General features: G+C 41.3%; 1 protein-coding gene across 1 annotated transcript in view; it reads right to left on the reverse strand.

Moving 5' to 3' along the window:
* Positions 1-16,556, reverse strand: part of SGPP1 (sphingosine-1-phosphate phosphatase 1) — a 33,916-nt gene extending 17,360 nt beyond the window's left edge. The window contains exon 1 of the mRNA XM_014467895.2: positions 16,220-16,556. Within this exon, the coding sequence (XP_014323381.2) occupies positions 16,220-16,393 (174 nt within the window). The 5' untranslated portion in view covers positions 16,394-16,556. The remainder of the gene's footprint in view (positions 1-16,219) is intronic.
* Between the last annotated feature and the right edge of the window lie 6 nt (positions 16,557-16,562).

A 16,562-nucleotide genomic window follows, 5' to 3' on the forward strand; every position in this document is an offset into this window, starting at 1 on the left:
TCAATAGATTGTATTTTTTTAAAAAGAATTCAGCCCTTACTAGTTATTTGCAGCTTCACCTTTTATTTTTTAACTTCTACTTAGCATGCTGAAGACCTATCCATTTCCCTGGGTTTAAAAACCAGACAGCTACCTCCTGCACATACTCTGCCTTGAGATTTCCATGGAGCTAAACCCACAATACCTCAAGCCCAAATCATCATCCTGCCAGCCAAACTTGTTCCTACTTTCATATTCGCTATTTCATGTGGAAACATTTAATACACATTATAATCTAAATGATAAACATGAATTATCTTTTACTCCTTCCTTATCCCTCCACTGCAACCAATAACCATGTCTTGCTGACTTTACCTTCTAAATATTTCTTGATTCTGTCATCTCTTCTCCATCCTACTTACACTGCTCTTGTTTAGATCCTCATAGTTTCTTTTCCAAGCTCTATTTTTCCAGCCATTTCCCCATATGCACGAAGAACGTGGTTAATGGGCAAAAAGAATGTAACCATACAATGAGATAAGTGCTATAATAGGAATATACCAAAAGCTCAGAGGGAGTCTATGCAATGGGCATTTAACTTGGTTTAAAGATGCTAACAAAGACTCCCAGATTAAATAAGATTCAAGTTATCCTGAAAGATAAGTAGGATTTAGTCTTTAGAGAAAAGGAGTGAATACAGAGCAAAAAAGGTGGAGGGCATTACAAACATCAGGAACACCATGAGCAAAGGCTGTGTACAAGGTATTGTAAGTAGTGTCTAGCAGAATACGCTTACATTCTTGCTGGAGAGAGGCACTACATATAAACATAAAATATGTACTATATAAATATATAAGTAATATATGAAAATATAAATTTTACAAGTGTGGTAAGTACTATGGAGAAATAAGAGAACAGGTATTGAAGAAACATTAAACATTCATCAAATATTCCTTGTGTTCCTCCTACATTTACAGGTTTACCTGCAGCTAGATTGGGGACCAAGTGATTAGTTTTGGCCAGTGAACTGGGAAAATGTGACTTATGCCACTTTCAATCAGTCTATGAACTCTATTCCTTACAGATGTGACCTTGGAAGCCACATGCATCACAACAAGGAATGAGGAGATGCATCGCAAGATGGGAAAACTTCCATCAGCCCGTGTTCTTGAGGTTCTAAGTAGAATAAAGCTAACCCATAATGAATATGTAGCAAAAATGAGAAGAGCTAAGATTGGGGGGTTAAGTCATCTCAGAGCATAATCAAGCCTATCATAATTAAAATGGTAATAGAACAAGGATCAGATATTTGGGAGTATGTATGGGGCAGGTTAAAGTAGGAAATAAAAGACTACTATGTGTGGCTCAGTGGTTGAGCATAGACCTATGAACCAGGAGACCTATGAACCAGGAGATTCAATTCCCTGTCAGGACACATGCCCGGATCGCAGACTCAATCCCCAATGGGGCGTGCAGAAGGCAGCCTAAAATGATTCTCTCTCATTATTGATGTTTCCCTCTCTCTCCCTCCCTCTTCCTCTCCCTTCCTCTTTGAAGTCAATAAGGAAAAAAAAAAAAGCAAAGACAGTAAATGCAGGCTTTACTGAGAAGCTGAGACTTGAGGCAAGACTAGTTGGAGGAGAGAGAATTAGCTAAGCAGATATCCAAGGGAAGAACATATACCAGGCAAGGGGATCAAATAGAACAAAATACTTAATGAGGAAATATGACTGGCAAAAGGCTAGTGTGGCTGGAACAGAGAAAGCAAGTAGAAGTGAGAGCGTAGGTAATGGGGCCAGCGCAAACAGAGGCCAAGAGGCCACTGTAAGAAATTTGACTGTTGGATAGAGCGTCGGCCTGCGGACTGAAGGGTCCCAGGTTCGATTCCAGTCAAGGGCATGTGCCTTGGTTTCGGGCACATCCCCAGTGGGGGGTGTGCAGGAGGCAGCTGATCAGTGTTTCTCTCTCATCGGTGTTTCTCTCTATCCCTCTCCCTTCCTCTCTGTAAAAAAATCAATAAAATATATTTTTAAAAAAGAAATTTGACTGTTATTGTGAATTAAATGGGGAGCTATTGCAGACTTTTGAGCAGAGCATTGTCATGATGGCTGCTATGTTGAGATTAGACAATAAGAGGTCAAGGGGGGAAACAAAGACCAGTTAGAAGGCTGTTGGTATAATCTAGGTGAGAGATAACCATGGCCTCTGTCTTTATATCAGGCACTAAGGCCTGTTTAATTTTTTTGTTAATTAAAAAAACAACCGTTGCCCTAGCTGGTTTGGCTCAGTGGATAGAGTGTCAGCCTGCGGACTGAAGGGTCCGAGGTTAGATTCCGGTCAAGGACACATGCCCGGGTTGAGGGCTCGATCCCCAGTAGGGGGTGTGCAAGAGGCAGCTGATCAATGATTCTCTCTCATTGATGTTTCTATCTCTCTCTCCTTCTCCGTTCCTCTCTCAGAAATCAATAAAAATATATTTTAAAAAAATAAAAAATAAAAATTGTTCAATGAAATAAACATAAGCCTGCAGCACTAAGGAAATCAGTCTTAGAGTATCATATTCATAACTTGGGATTACCAATGATACCATAGTATTCAGTTCCTGACCTCAAACCTGGACTGTGTTAACGTTAAGTTGTAGTAGCGTCTCTGCAATCCACCATAATAAACTGCAATCTGAAAATCCTTTTGAATAAACTTAGGACAAGGAATTTCCAATGCCTGTTTTAGAATAATCCTTATTAGTTACAGATTCTGTAGCTTGAAGCTTTTAAAACTAATATACACTTTCTAAAACAAAGCTTTATAGAAATATAAAAACCACTTTATACAACAGCACATTATGAACCATATTTTCTATGCAAAAAAAAAACACCCAAAAAACTTAATCAAAGTCATGTTTTCCCTCACGGTACTTTCCATACTAGTAGGCTAATGTAGAATAATATATGAGTTCAAATAGGTAAGACAAAAAGTGACCTACATACAGTCATTTAATTAACATATTAATGATAAAAATATAAAGATGACTTGGTTGGTTGGAACATCGTCCATATACCAAAAGGGTGCAGGTATGACTCTTGGTCTGGGCCTTTACTAGAGACAACCAACTGATAGATGTTTCTCTCTCACATAAACGCTTTTCTCTCTCTAAAAAAATCAATAAAAAAACCAGACAAACAAAAACATATCACCCTGGCAGGTTCGCTCAATGGTTAGTGCCCCATGGACCAAAGGTTCTTGGGTTCAATTCCACAAACCAGGTCCAGGTGCATGTGGGAGGCAACCAATGGATGTGTCTCTCTCATGGGTGGTGTTTCTGTTTCTTTCTTTTTCTCTTTCTCTTCCTTTCTTCTCTCTCTCTCTCTCTCTCTCTCTTTTTCTCTCTCTCTCTCTTCCTCCCTCACTCCCTCCCTTCCACTCTCTAAAAAAAATTAATGGGAAAAATATCCTTGGGTGAGGATTCTCTCTCTCTCTCTCTCTCTCTCTCTCTCTCTCTCTCTCACACACACACACACACACACCCCCTCAGGTGAAGGTTTAAAAAAAATGTGAACTGAAACATTTTCAATTCAATCTATTGTTTTGACCTATTCATATCTAATGTCATTTTAGTTACTGTTTCTCTTTTGAACTCAAATCCCAAAATATCAGTTTAACAATAAAATTCATTACATAAATATTACTTATAATCATAAATATACTTATATTACAAACCATAATAAGGAAAGTACTAATTGTTACCATACTAGTTAATATAGCCTTATGTTAACAAAATAGGATCCATTTCTCAATTCCTATTATAGGGGAGGGATTTGTGAGGAGAGAAAGAGAAAGGCTATGTGTTATAGTTTATGTCATTTTAGAGCTGAAGGAAGACCAGTTTCCCAGACAGTTAATTATGATGAAGAAATGCCTGATTGCCTCTGCAGAACCAAGTGTAGAAACAAAAGAAACAGTAAATCCAGTCTTCCACTCTCACTTTCTTTTTTTGAAAATATATTTTTATTATTGATTTCAGAGAGGAAGGGGGAGGAAGAGAGAGATACCTCAATGATTGGCTTCCTCCTGCACACCCGCTACTGGGGATCAAGCCCGCAACTCAGGCATGTGCCCTGACCAACTCAGGCATGTGCCCTGACCAACTCAGGCATGTGCCCTCCTGGTTCATAGGTCAATGCTCAGCCACTGAGCCACGCTGGCCGGGCCACTCTCACTACTCTCACTTTCTACTTCTATTCCTACCTAATTCAACCCTTTATTTCTGATAAATAGACGGGCTGGATTTTTTTTAAACCCAAAGTTCAATTGTAGGCAGATGTTAAAAGAAATGAATGTGGGTTTGTTCTTTACTTTTTTTTTTTCTTAATTCTCACCTGAGGATATTTTTCCATTGATTTTTAGAGAGAATGGGAAGGAGGGGGAGAGACTGAGAGAGACACATAGATTGGTTACCTCCCACACACACGCGTCCATACTAGGGTCAGGGATCGAGCCTGCAACTGAGGTATGTGCCTTAGTTTGGAATCAAACCTTGGATCCTTCAGTCCCCAGGCCGACATTCTATCCACTGAGCAATACTGGCTAGGGCATCACTCAGTTATTTTAAATTATATTTTTCTTATAATGGAGTTAGGTACAAATTTCACTTAATTAGAGGTATAAGAGATGTTAAAGGTATTAATTTTACTCTCCTCACTTTACAGATGAAACAGACCCAGGAAACGCTAAATAACATTGAACAGTGTATTCTAGTGGCCTATTCTGATGCTTTTTACAATTTATTGTGCTTGTTATTTTCCACCTTTTATCGCACACAATTACAGTAGATAATAATTTAAGTTTGGCAGGAGTTCCTAAGTTTCTATTTTCTTTTTCTTGGAGAATGCTGACCTTTATCAACTGAATTTATGTATCTCCTCAAATAAGGTTTTTACTTAAACTCAATCTTTAGGTCTTATAAAAAAAGATGAAAGTAAAATGTCTAAGTCCTCACATTATTTTCAAATTAATAAAAATTTACCAAAACCAAAACAGTCCACAGGACCTCATAAATGCTTTTAATTACATACTTTCTAATCTTTTCATTGCACATCCTACTACAGGAACACTTATCTAAACATTTCCTTCAGTTATTCTACTGAACAGTTGTATTCTTACTGATATGCTTTCCTTACCTATTTATCACACATAATCAGAATTATTTTTTACGTTATGGCATTTTCCACTTACATTCATGGAAGTTAGTAAAAGAAGTCAATAAAATTACTTGCAATTAAAGCAATTACAAAAACTATCTTTAATAAATTTTAAAATTTTTAGAGTAATTTAAATATGGGACAAAGGCAGACAACAGAAAAAAATATATTTTGAATTTGAGGACTGGATAGTGTATGTGTAAATAACATTTGACAACGATAACACATTAATGATATATCTGCCTTGTTCTCATACATTGTTATGTTAATGAAAATAGATGCAATCTTTCTGGAAAGCATTTTGTCTATACATAAAAGAGCTCTAAATGTTCTAAATGTACATACAATGACCCAGAAATGTGGGCAAGGATTCATACACTATAATGTTTATTATAAAACTATATATACCACAAAAAAATGAATATGCCAACATTTACTGATATCATAGTTTAAAATATGGGTTTTTGGAACTCCACAGACCTAGCTCTAGCCATTTACTACATGCATTTATTGGGACTCTAAATAAAAATGTAAATAACACAAATCTTGAGGGGAAAAAAGATAAAAGGATACAGAGTATCTCACAGAACCCTAAGGCAGAATGAGGCTAAGCATTAAGAAGAAACTGGAACTATAAACAGGACAGTCATAGGACCGTCTCTTCTTTTGATATATTTGCTTCATTCTTTTTCTGCAGACTAGCTTCTCTGCTCTTCAGTCCACATGGTGGATGAAGGTTTCTGAATGTACTTCTTCATTGAGGAAACCTGACCAAACTCAGTATCTATTCTCAAATCCTGGTGGACAAGATCACATACACAAAGTATTGGCTGCCCTATAGGTGAGGGAGCTTATAGAGGGCTGTCAGTGAGGCCGACTCCCCAAATGATGCCTATTTCTTCAGGTGTGGAAACATGGGCTAGTTTCATAATTTTGTGGCATCACAATTTCCTCATCTCTATATGGAGATAATATCTACACTAAGGACACCCAGAAGTGTATAAACTATTTTGTAGGAATATAAAAAAATTTATTCATAAGAATGTTTCTAGGAATTTTTACTGATTGGAAAATTTATGACATGTATTAGAGTTCTCCAGAAAAACCGAACCATTGAAGTTAGTAAAAGTCAGTAAAATCACTTGCAATTAACTTGACTAACTTCAACAGGATGTGTGTGTGTGTGTGTGTGTGTACTAGAGGACCGGTGCATGGATTTGTGCACCAGTGGGGTCCCTCAGCCTGGCCTGAGCCCCCTCGCACTCCGAGACCCCTCAGGGGATGTCCGACTGCTGGTTTCGGCCCAATCCCCGCAGGCCAGGCACCCCCCACTCCAGGGATGTAGTAGTGCGCGAAAGCAGCAGGCGGCTGGGGGAGGAGCCTGAGCCCCAGCCAGGAACCCTGCCGCTCCCACTCATCCCAGCCCTGCTGTGCCTGCTGCTGCCACGGCTCAGTGGCTCTGCCACGGAAGCGGGAGAGGCTCGTGCCGCTGCAGCTGTGCTTGCCAGCTGTGAGCCCAGTGCCTGGCGTCGGTCAGCTGAGCAGTGCTCCCACTGTGGGAGCGTACTGACCACCAGGGGGCAGCTCCTGCGTTGAGTGTCTGCCCCCTGGTGGTCAGTGCACGTCATAGTGACTGGTCGACCTATTGCTTAGGCTTTTATATATAGAGAGATTTATTATAAGGAATTGACATACCAGGAGAATGTCCCAACCAACTGAACTACCTGGCCAGGGCCTAAAGTACAGCTTCTAAAATAAAAGTGGAGGCAGTGGCTGGTGCTGTGGACCATGGAGCCATGGTGGACGGGTTCCAGCCACCTCTGGAACCAGGAAATCTAAAGTGGAGAGAATACTTGACCAGCAGGCTCCCTGAAGTGTGGAAGGTTAGAACATTGACCAAGGAAGAAGCAGATGATGCTAATACAGAAAGCTAAATTAAGACGGACAGAATTACAGAAAGGAATTGAAGAACTCAAATTAAAACCTGTTGCTGCTGGAGGAACTGATATTATTAAAAAATGCAGGCAGCTCTCTCTCTCTATGGAGTATGCCCAGGGGGTGCTCTCTCTCTCCTTTCTGGAGCAGACCTCTACCTCTCCTCCCTCTTTCATCTCTCAAGGCAGAAATCTCTCTCCCTCTTTCCCTTAAGCTCCAAGGACCTTGCTTTTGCCTCTGTAACTTATTTTCTGAGCCTGTTTCTTCTACCTCTGTGACTTTATAAATAAACTTTCACTTATAAAAAAGAAGGAAGGAAGGAAGGAAGGAAGGAAGGAAGGAAGGAAGGAAGGAAGGGAGGGAGGGAGGGAGGGAGGGAGGAAGGAAGGGAGGAAGGAAGGAAGGAAGGAATGAATTTCGATCACAGGCGAGTGACAAGTGAGGCAGGCAACTTTTCATGGAGGAGAGAGAAATAATTGCTATAAACAACTACAGCACATCTAGCAGCCCTTTCTGCAGAGCAAGACACCAAGTTGTTTTGAGACTCATTATGGAGATACCAAATTCAGCAAAAGGGCAAACACCTGAAGATTCCAGACTGGAAAAAGCTGATCACCAGGCAGGAATTGAAGCAGATGACTAAAGAAGGAGCAAATCCATGTGGCTGGTGAAGAGCTGACAGGTAACTCAAAGTATCCATAAAGCAACTGCAAATGAAGGAGAACTAACTGCATTTGACAACCTGACATCAGGTTGGTTAAAAATATTAAAGAATGAGCCCTGGTCGGTGTTACTCATTTGGTATTGTCCCATGCACCTAGAGGTTGCCATTTCAATTCTGGTTCGATTCTTCTTGGCCCAGGCACATGCCTGGGTTTCAGGCTCGATCCCTGGTGGGGGGTGTGCAGGAGGCAGCTGATTGATGATGTTTCACTCTCACATCTGAGTTTCTCTCTCCCTCCCTTCCCTCTCTCTCTAAAAAGCAATAAAATTATTTCTAAATAATATATTTTGTTAAAAATTAAAGAATGAGGGGGTAGGGGCAGGCTAGAAGGGGTCAATGGGGAAAACAAGGAAACCTATGTAATACTTTCAACAATAAAGATTGTTGAAATAAAAGCCTAATATGCAAATTGTTCGACCGGAAGTTCAACTGCTCACTATGATGTGCACTGACCACCAGGGGGCGGCGCAGAACATGGCAGGCGTCAGCGATGCTGCACTGGCAGCGGGCGGCAGAGGAGGCGCTACCGGCCCCGATGAGCCCCGATGAGAGCAGGACCACGGCAGGATGGTGGAGCAGGTGAGCGGGCAGTGCCAGGCTAAGGGGGTGCGAACAGGGGCCCAATCATGCCCCTCCGATCATCCCACAGATGATGGTCAGCAGTGGCGGCAGGGGGTGGGGCCTTCGCCGGGCTCCCAGGCACTGAGGGAGCTGGGCACCCCCTCCCACCATAACCGATCACCCTGCAGACGGTGACCCGCAGGCCCTGATCGCCCTATTGGGGCTGGTCCCGAGGCTGGGAGGGGGAATTGGGGGTGGGTGGCAGTGACCAACCACCTGCGGCGCCCGGGCAGGGGGCTGCGACCTCTTGCCGGCTACCTGGGGGCGGGGGTGATGGGGACAGAGGTGTGGCAAGAATGCAGGTGCGGGAAGAATGCGGGGTGTCCACAGAGCTCGCTCTCACGCCCCCTGCTACCCTCCCCCGAGATGCCAGGGCTTGCGCGCCGGGGAAGCCCCCCACACAGGTGCCAGGTGCCCGGGAGGAGCCCACCCTGCACCTGCATGGACCTCAGGGGCCGGTCGGGCTCCCTGTGGGTTCGCTCAGGAGCCAATCTGCGAGGCCAGCTGGGAGAGAGTGTGCTGCCTACCCGGCTTCCATGCGGCGCCGCTGGGCAACCCAGAGGCCCACGCTGCGCCCTGGCCCGCAACATCTGGCTACACTCACCACATCTCCACATGGGGTCTCGGAGGCCATGACTCAGGCGGAAAGGTGTGTGCGGGGGCCCAGGGGCCCAGGTGCTGCCCAGGGCCCAGAGATCAGCTGGGACCTGCCCTTCTATGCCAGACGCTCAAGCTTCGATCGCTGGCCAGGCCTAGGGACGGCAGCCGTGCATGAATTTTGTGCACCAGGCCTCTAGTCAATGCTAAGAGGAAATCATTGATCAGCTGCCTTTTGCATGGCCCCTATTGGGGATCGGGCCCACAATCTGGGCATGTGCCCTTGACCAGAATCGAACCCGGGCCCCTTCAGTTCACAGGCCCGAGACTCTATCCACTGAGCCAAACCAGCTAGGGCCGTAATGTGTCTTTAGGTGATTTCTGGTTATGCAAACATCAGAGTGCACAAATGTAGATGGTACAGCCTACTACAGACCTAGCTTTCCGGGGAGGAATAATTTCTTCTCTATTCTCCTGGGTTCTTGGCTGAGATATCACAGGAATAAAAAACATAGTAACAGGAGAAAAACAAACAGAAGTTTAATAACACTTCCTGTATATATGGGAGAGACGGAGGAAAACTGATTTATCTCGCCAAAATGGCTCAGACCACCACCTTAAAATACCATCTTCAGTAGAAGACAGAAGAAGATGTTTCAGGTGGAAGGATTGAGTGAAGAGAGGTTACAAAGAAAGAACAGTAAACAAGGGTAAGGTTGTTATACAGATTTATGTCTTTTCATCAGCACTGAGAAGATAGGTCATCACCCTGTTCCACACACAAAGGGCAAATTCTACTTGATTTTACGAGCTTCTCCCATGTGTGCCATTTATTTTTAAAATATTTTTATTGATTTCAGAGAGGAACGGAGAGGGAGAGATAGAAACATCAATGATGAGAGAGAATCATTGATTGGCTGCCTCCTACACGCTTCACTCTGGGGATTGATCCAGCAACCCAGACATGTGTCCTGACTGAGAATCGAACCATGACCTCCTGGCTCATAGGTCAACGCTCAACCACTGAGCCATGCCAGATGGGCGATTTCTTAAAATTAACCACCCCAAAATAAGCTTTCTGCGAAAAAGACTTATTTTGGGGTGACATATTCTGTTTCCCTACAGCTCCTAGGTCCACTACAATCCTATACAGCATGTTACTATACTGAATACAGAAGGCAATTGTGACATAACAGTAAGTACTTGTGTAATACTTTGCACTACCACATGAGAACAGCTACCCTAACACTAGGCAATAGGAATTTTTCAGTTCCATTATTATTTTATGGGACCAACTTTATAAATGTGGTCCTTCCTTGGTGGAAATATCATTATTTGGCACATGATTGTAATACAGAGAGTACTACTATGGAAAGGCAGTATAACAGCAGCGTAGTGTCATTTTGCAGCCAAACTTCCTGGGTTTGAATCCAGGCTCTGTTATGTACTTGCTGAGTCATCTTGCACAAGTTGCGTAACTTCCTTCTGCCTCAGTTTCTTCTACAAAGAAGTGATAATTCTCATAGGGTTTTATGGCAATTAGAAAAGTTAAGTGATTTAAGGCATTGAAAACAATCCCAAGCACAATATTAGTATTTATTAATTGCTGAGTAAAGAAAAGGAAAATCTCCACTGTACATTTCTACATGAAAAAACAACAAGGTCCAGAACAGTATGGTATGTTACCATCTGTGTAAAAATACACTATATAAATATATGTCCATAAAAGTAAAGACTATCTCTAGAAGGCTAAAAAAGAAATGTAAAACCATAAATCCTCTGGAAAAGAGATCCTGCTATCTTTAGAACAGAAAAGAGAAATGTACTCTTCTCTTTGTATTTTTTTTAAATATATATTTTTATTGATTTCAGAGAGGAAGGAAGAGGGAGAGAGAGATAGAAACATCAATGATGAGGGGGAATCATTGATTGGCTTCCTCCTGCATGCCCCACACTGGGGATCTAGCCGGCAACCCAGGCATGTGCCCTGACAGGAAATCAAACTGTGACTTCCTGGTTCATAGGTTGGCGCTCAACCACTCAGCCATGCCAGTCAGGGTCTTCTCTTTGAATTTTTATGTAAATATTGAATTTTCCATTCAAATCAGTAAAATTAATTTTAAATCAATAATTAACAATAAGCATTTTTAAAAATCATAAAAATGTGCATTTTGAATGCTGGGTAAAAAAAAAAAAGTAGCAAACCAATTTGATTTTCCATAAACTGTTTCTTGCCAGGATTACCACAGTGATCAGCTTTCCTTGGCTCCTGAAGCAATTTCTGATCTTTGTATTTTGTGACCAACTTTTGTACATCTTACTTCTTGCCTTCCTTCCTTTTATCTTTTCATGATTTCACAGATGTCATCCTTTATTATCTATAATAAACTATACTTTGATAGAATATCTTCTTATGTACTTTTCTTTTCCAAAGCTCTTATGTTGATTAAATTTATTTATTTATGTCAGGAATATAGAGGAAAAGGGTGATCAAATCTGCATTAGATCTCAGTAAAGGTCATTTTGTCTAGAACACAAATATTTGTGGATATTGCATATATATATACATACAGCTCATATATATACACATTATCTTCTCAAGGCATATATAGCTTATTTTTATGTTTTAAGAACAATGCTATCTATTTAAAAAAATCAAACCTTGATCTCTTGGTTCTTGGGTCAACGCTCAACCACTAAGCCACACCACCGGGTGGAAACTGGTTTTATTAAACAAGATCTTGAGTGAATGTCATTTTTGAGAGATACCTGTATAGACTCTAGATGTCACCAGAAAGCTTTAAGGAATTAAGATTGACTTTGGTCCTGGACAGGTAGCCCAGCTGGTTAGAGCGTTGTCCCAATACACCAGGTTGCAGGCTCAACCCCCCATCAGGGTACATACAAGAATCATCCAATGAATGCCTAAATATGTGGAACAACACATCAATGTTTCTCTCCCTTCCTGTCTCTCTGATCAATTAAAAAAAAAAAAGATTGACTTTGGAAGCCGATAAATGCCCCTTGGAAAAACTGTCTGGTACCCTGCTTATTTACATGGCTCATAGTGGTCTTTCCAGGTGAAAAATGAAGGTGGCTTTCCTGGGAGATGGCAAAGAAAGAACCTCACGGCATTTTGGGGTACCTCGAGAACTTGAGGAATTCACCCAAATCTATGGGAAAGTCGGATGGCAACTATGTGGCTTGGCTTCTTCACCCTGAGAGGCTATTGAAAGTTCAAACTGGAGATTCCTTGTGAGACTCAGATTTAAGAGAGTCTATAGGATCAATTACTATTTTTGTTGAATTTTTGCAAATAATCAAGCCAAATTTATTGAAACTAGACTTAGGCAGTAAGTGACGATCTTTGAGAAAATAAGGGTGATTTTAGGGAGAGAAATTGTGTTTCCACAGGGTTGGGCAAGTGTAGGTTTAAGTTGTTCGTGTGGAAAATAATACAATAACTAATAAGTAATAATACATTATAAACTCTGTTTCGCATACTCCTACTTTTGCCACACCCTGCATAATCCACAGTTATGGATATTAGACTCTAGTTCAGTTAATTGTATTTAAGGTTTAATTTTCACCTATATACTGGACTGGCCCCTGAATTTTTCTGATTTTCTTAAATACTTGGCTATAACCCTCCAAACTTTTCATTTTTCTACCATCCTTTGACATCGAATTATTAAGAACTAAAATTTTTCTGAGTCTTGCAATTGCAAATGGCAGCTAGAGTTCAGAAAAATCGCCACAACAGCTCATACTTAAACAGTCTCAGTGACTGATGCTCTGTAAGCCATGCAGAATTCACCAGAGCACCTGATGACATTGTCAGAGACATTAAAAAAGGAAGATCAGACGACAGTCACTGCCTACCTTCATTCCAGCAAAAGAAACTTTGAGTCTTACATTCAGAAATTTTCTTGACTGACAGCCTTACAAACTCAGAAACTGGTTTATAATTTGCTCTGATCATTACCCTTTTTTCCTTCTGTATTCATAGACCTACTCCTTATTAAATACCTGACTGCTTGCATACACAATATAGGCCTCACTTTGGGAACCCATGTGCATCACAGTGACCTGAAATGAGACTCAACATATTTAACTGAACTGAATTATTCTCGAAGCTGAATGACTGAATCAATGAAATATGGAGCAAGCTACCAACTTACTAGTAGCTTCTAGAACAGTGATGGCGAATCTTTTGAGCTCGGCGTGTCAGCATTTTGAAAAACCCTAACTTAACTCTGGTGCCATGTCACATACAGAAATTTTTTTATATTTGCAACCATAGTAAAACAAAGACTTATATTTTTTGATATTTATTTTATATATTTAAATGCCATTTAACAAAGAAAAATCAACCAAAAAAATGAGTTCGCGTGTCACCTCTGACACGCATGTCATAGGTTCGCCATCACTGTTCTAGAATGTGGAAAGTTTATTATTTAAAATTTGAAAGGCAAGACTTAAAGGACAAAAGTTATGCCAACCTGAAGCTGCTTTTTGGATATTGCTTTAAGCCACTTATTAAGAAACAAGAAACTCAGAACCTTAGACCCTACCCCTACCCCCCCCCCCACCCCTCCACCCCCTATCCTCACCCTGCATCCTTTCCTAAGATACAGATAGAGAAAAACATGCTCCAGGAAGGGTATTTTAGGGTGCTGCCTTGCCCTAACTTGAATTATGGTAAATAAGAGGGCTTCAGGCACCTGCCTGTTGTCTGGATACCCGCTGTGTCCCACTGCTTCTCAGTGGCCTTGGGGGACTTTCCTGCCCAGTGTGTTCTGCTCCTTTTCACCTGGCCCATTCTCACGTCTAAAATACCCCTTTCCCCGCCTTCCCCTTTCCCCGCCTTCCCCTTTCCCTTTGTTTAAATAGTTTTATATACCCAATGTTGGCTCACTGAGAATTTTCATGGATTTACCATGTCTATGTGAATCCCCCATGCACACGTAATAAACTTTTATTTTTTCCAATTTAAAAAAAAGGTCACCCTGGCTGGGTAGCTCAGTTGGTTAGAGTGTCATCCTGACACGCCAAGGTTGCAGGTTCAATCCCTGGCCAGGACACATGCAGGAGTCAACCAATGAATGCATAAGTGGGTGGAACAACAAATCTCTTCCTCTCTAAAAATCAATAAAAAATGTCATTCTGATTTTTGTACTGAATTATTACAGTCAAACAATTGTAAACATAAAACTTTCATAAAAGGGAGCCTTTCTTTCAAAACAACTAACTAAAAGATAAACAATTATTTAAATTTAGAAGTATATTTCAAATTTATAGTAAAAAATGTAAAATAAGAAATTTAAATTAATTATATAAGATGAATTTGAATGTAATTGCTGTTTCCACATGTGTAAAATGACAGTTTGCAACTAGGAAATTTCTAAAATCCTGGATAGCTCAAATTCTAAAATTGTATACAAATTCCTCAAATTTTGAATTAAATATATTAGGTTGTTCAAAACTGTAAAGTAAGCTTATTCTGATCATTCAAATAACCCTGAAATGTTAGAATACTGATAGCTGCATCCTGTAAAAACTCCATCAGTACAGTACTGTTTTCAGACTTCCTGTTAGCATGTTCTGAATGAATGACGAGCAATAAATAACTATTTTCTCTTACTTGGACTGCTAATATTAATAGAATGCAACATAACTACTCATTGAGGAGGAGTTGTAAAAGGCCCTATAATTACAGATTCCTGAAAGTCTCATGAATATATGAAAAACATTATTAGCTAAACAGTGGGTATCATGCCAAACATAACTGAATACAGTACCTTAACTTGTGAAATATTTAGATTAAATAAAATTTGAGATACTTATCTATACACAAGACAGGCGGCACCCCTTTGTAATCTGAATATTACTGTAAATCTCCTTTAGTTAAATAAGGAGAAAAACCTGACCTTGGTAGCCTTCCCTCGTAGCTCTGTCACTCTTAGTATGCACACTGCGTATTTTCCATGTACTGTAAGAGAGATGCAATGCACAGAAGTGTCCATGGGAACAAGATTTTATCTATAATGAAACTAAATCTGGAAGAAGTAAGCCTATCATGAAGGAGTGTTACACAGAATGTGTATTTCTCAATGTAAGATGATTTTATGCTGTAATGGGAAAAACCTGGAGAAAGTCTGACTCCTTCGATTCCCCATAAATATTGACTTTATTGTTAAATTAAGGGACTGGTTTTACGATTTAAAACACAGATAAAACAAGACAGCAGTCTAAGAATAACTTTTGCATCTTTAAGAAAGAGTTTTTAAGCTTAACTTATGGACCATGGCTGGCGGGGGGGAGGGAGGCCAAAAGAAGTGGGCAAAATATAAAAGTTTACCATCAAATACTCTTCTCAAGTTGTCAGGCTTACCCTGCTTGCCATTTTTACAAACCCACTAATCTGATCAAGAACTCCCGTTTTAAGAATAAAACCACACATTTTTTAAAGCTAATGCAACAAGCCTAATACAGCAGCTCAACAACTGATACATCAGATTAGGGATCCAGAAGATAAAATTTGCTACATCAGCAAATTTGCAACCACACCCCTTAAAAAGAGAACTCAGGCTTTTCTCCATTAACTTCCATAAAGGGTGGCTCTTTCGTTTTAAAAGTCATTACTTCATTGCCCGGTCTGACCATGTTTGTTTTGCATTATACTGCTGTTTTAAGCACTGTCTCAGAGTAAAGCTAAAAACTTTACTTATGCCTGAAACTATCCGTTTGGGGGACGGCACCACATACTACGGTGAAACTTAATCTTTGTTACCTGACAATTCATTATAAGGACATTACAATGAATCACAATCATATTCTGTGCATCGCAAGGATAAAACGCGTTTAAAAACTCAATCAAAGCCCAATGATAACGTATTACTTCAGAAAAACAGCGTTTCCTCTGGGTTCTAAGAATGGCATGACTATTCAAACATGGTCTGATGGCCAAGTCTCCAGGTTTCCCCCGATCACTTAATTTTTTTAAACCTAGAAACGGGCCTGTGTGTGGGCACTGGGAAACGCTGCCGAAAGAGAGGTTTGGGAGGTGAGCGAACTGCCAAAGGAAAACCACCGCGGACAGCAAGGAGAACGCCTTGTTCCTTCACGCCCCCGGGCTGCGCGGGGCGAGGGGCGGGCACCTTACCTGCCAGCGGCCATAGGTGAGCAGGACCAAGACGATGGGGATGGCGGTGCCGGACATGGCGTGGGTGGAGGGCATGCTGTACTCGGAGTTGTAGAAGACCTCCAGCTTGACCACGGGCGGCGAGGCGGGCCGCGGCCAGCGGACGATGTCCTTGGTGCACTGGCCCAGGTACATGACCAGCACCCAGATGATCACCAGCCTCCGGCCCACCAGGGCGTCCAGGTTCCAGATCCAGAAGGGGAAGAACAGGATGTAGAAGAGCTCGTTGCCCAGCTCCGTGCCGAAGCAGAACAGGTAGTAGAGCGGCCAGTTGCTCACGTGGGCCAGCTCGCCCTCCTCGCCC

Source organism: Myotis lucifugus, unplaced genomic scaffold, assembly GCF_000147115.1.
Source record: "Myotis lucifugus unplaced genomic scaffold, Myoluc2.0 scaffold_419, whole genome shotgun sequence".
Classification (NCBI taxonomy): domain Eukaryota; kingdom Metazoa; phylum Chordata; class Mammalia; order Chiroptera; family Vespertilionidae; genus Myotis; species Myotis lucifugus.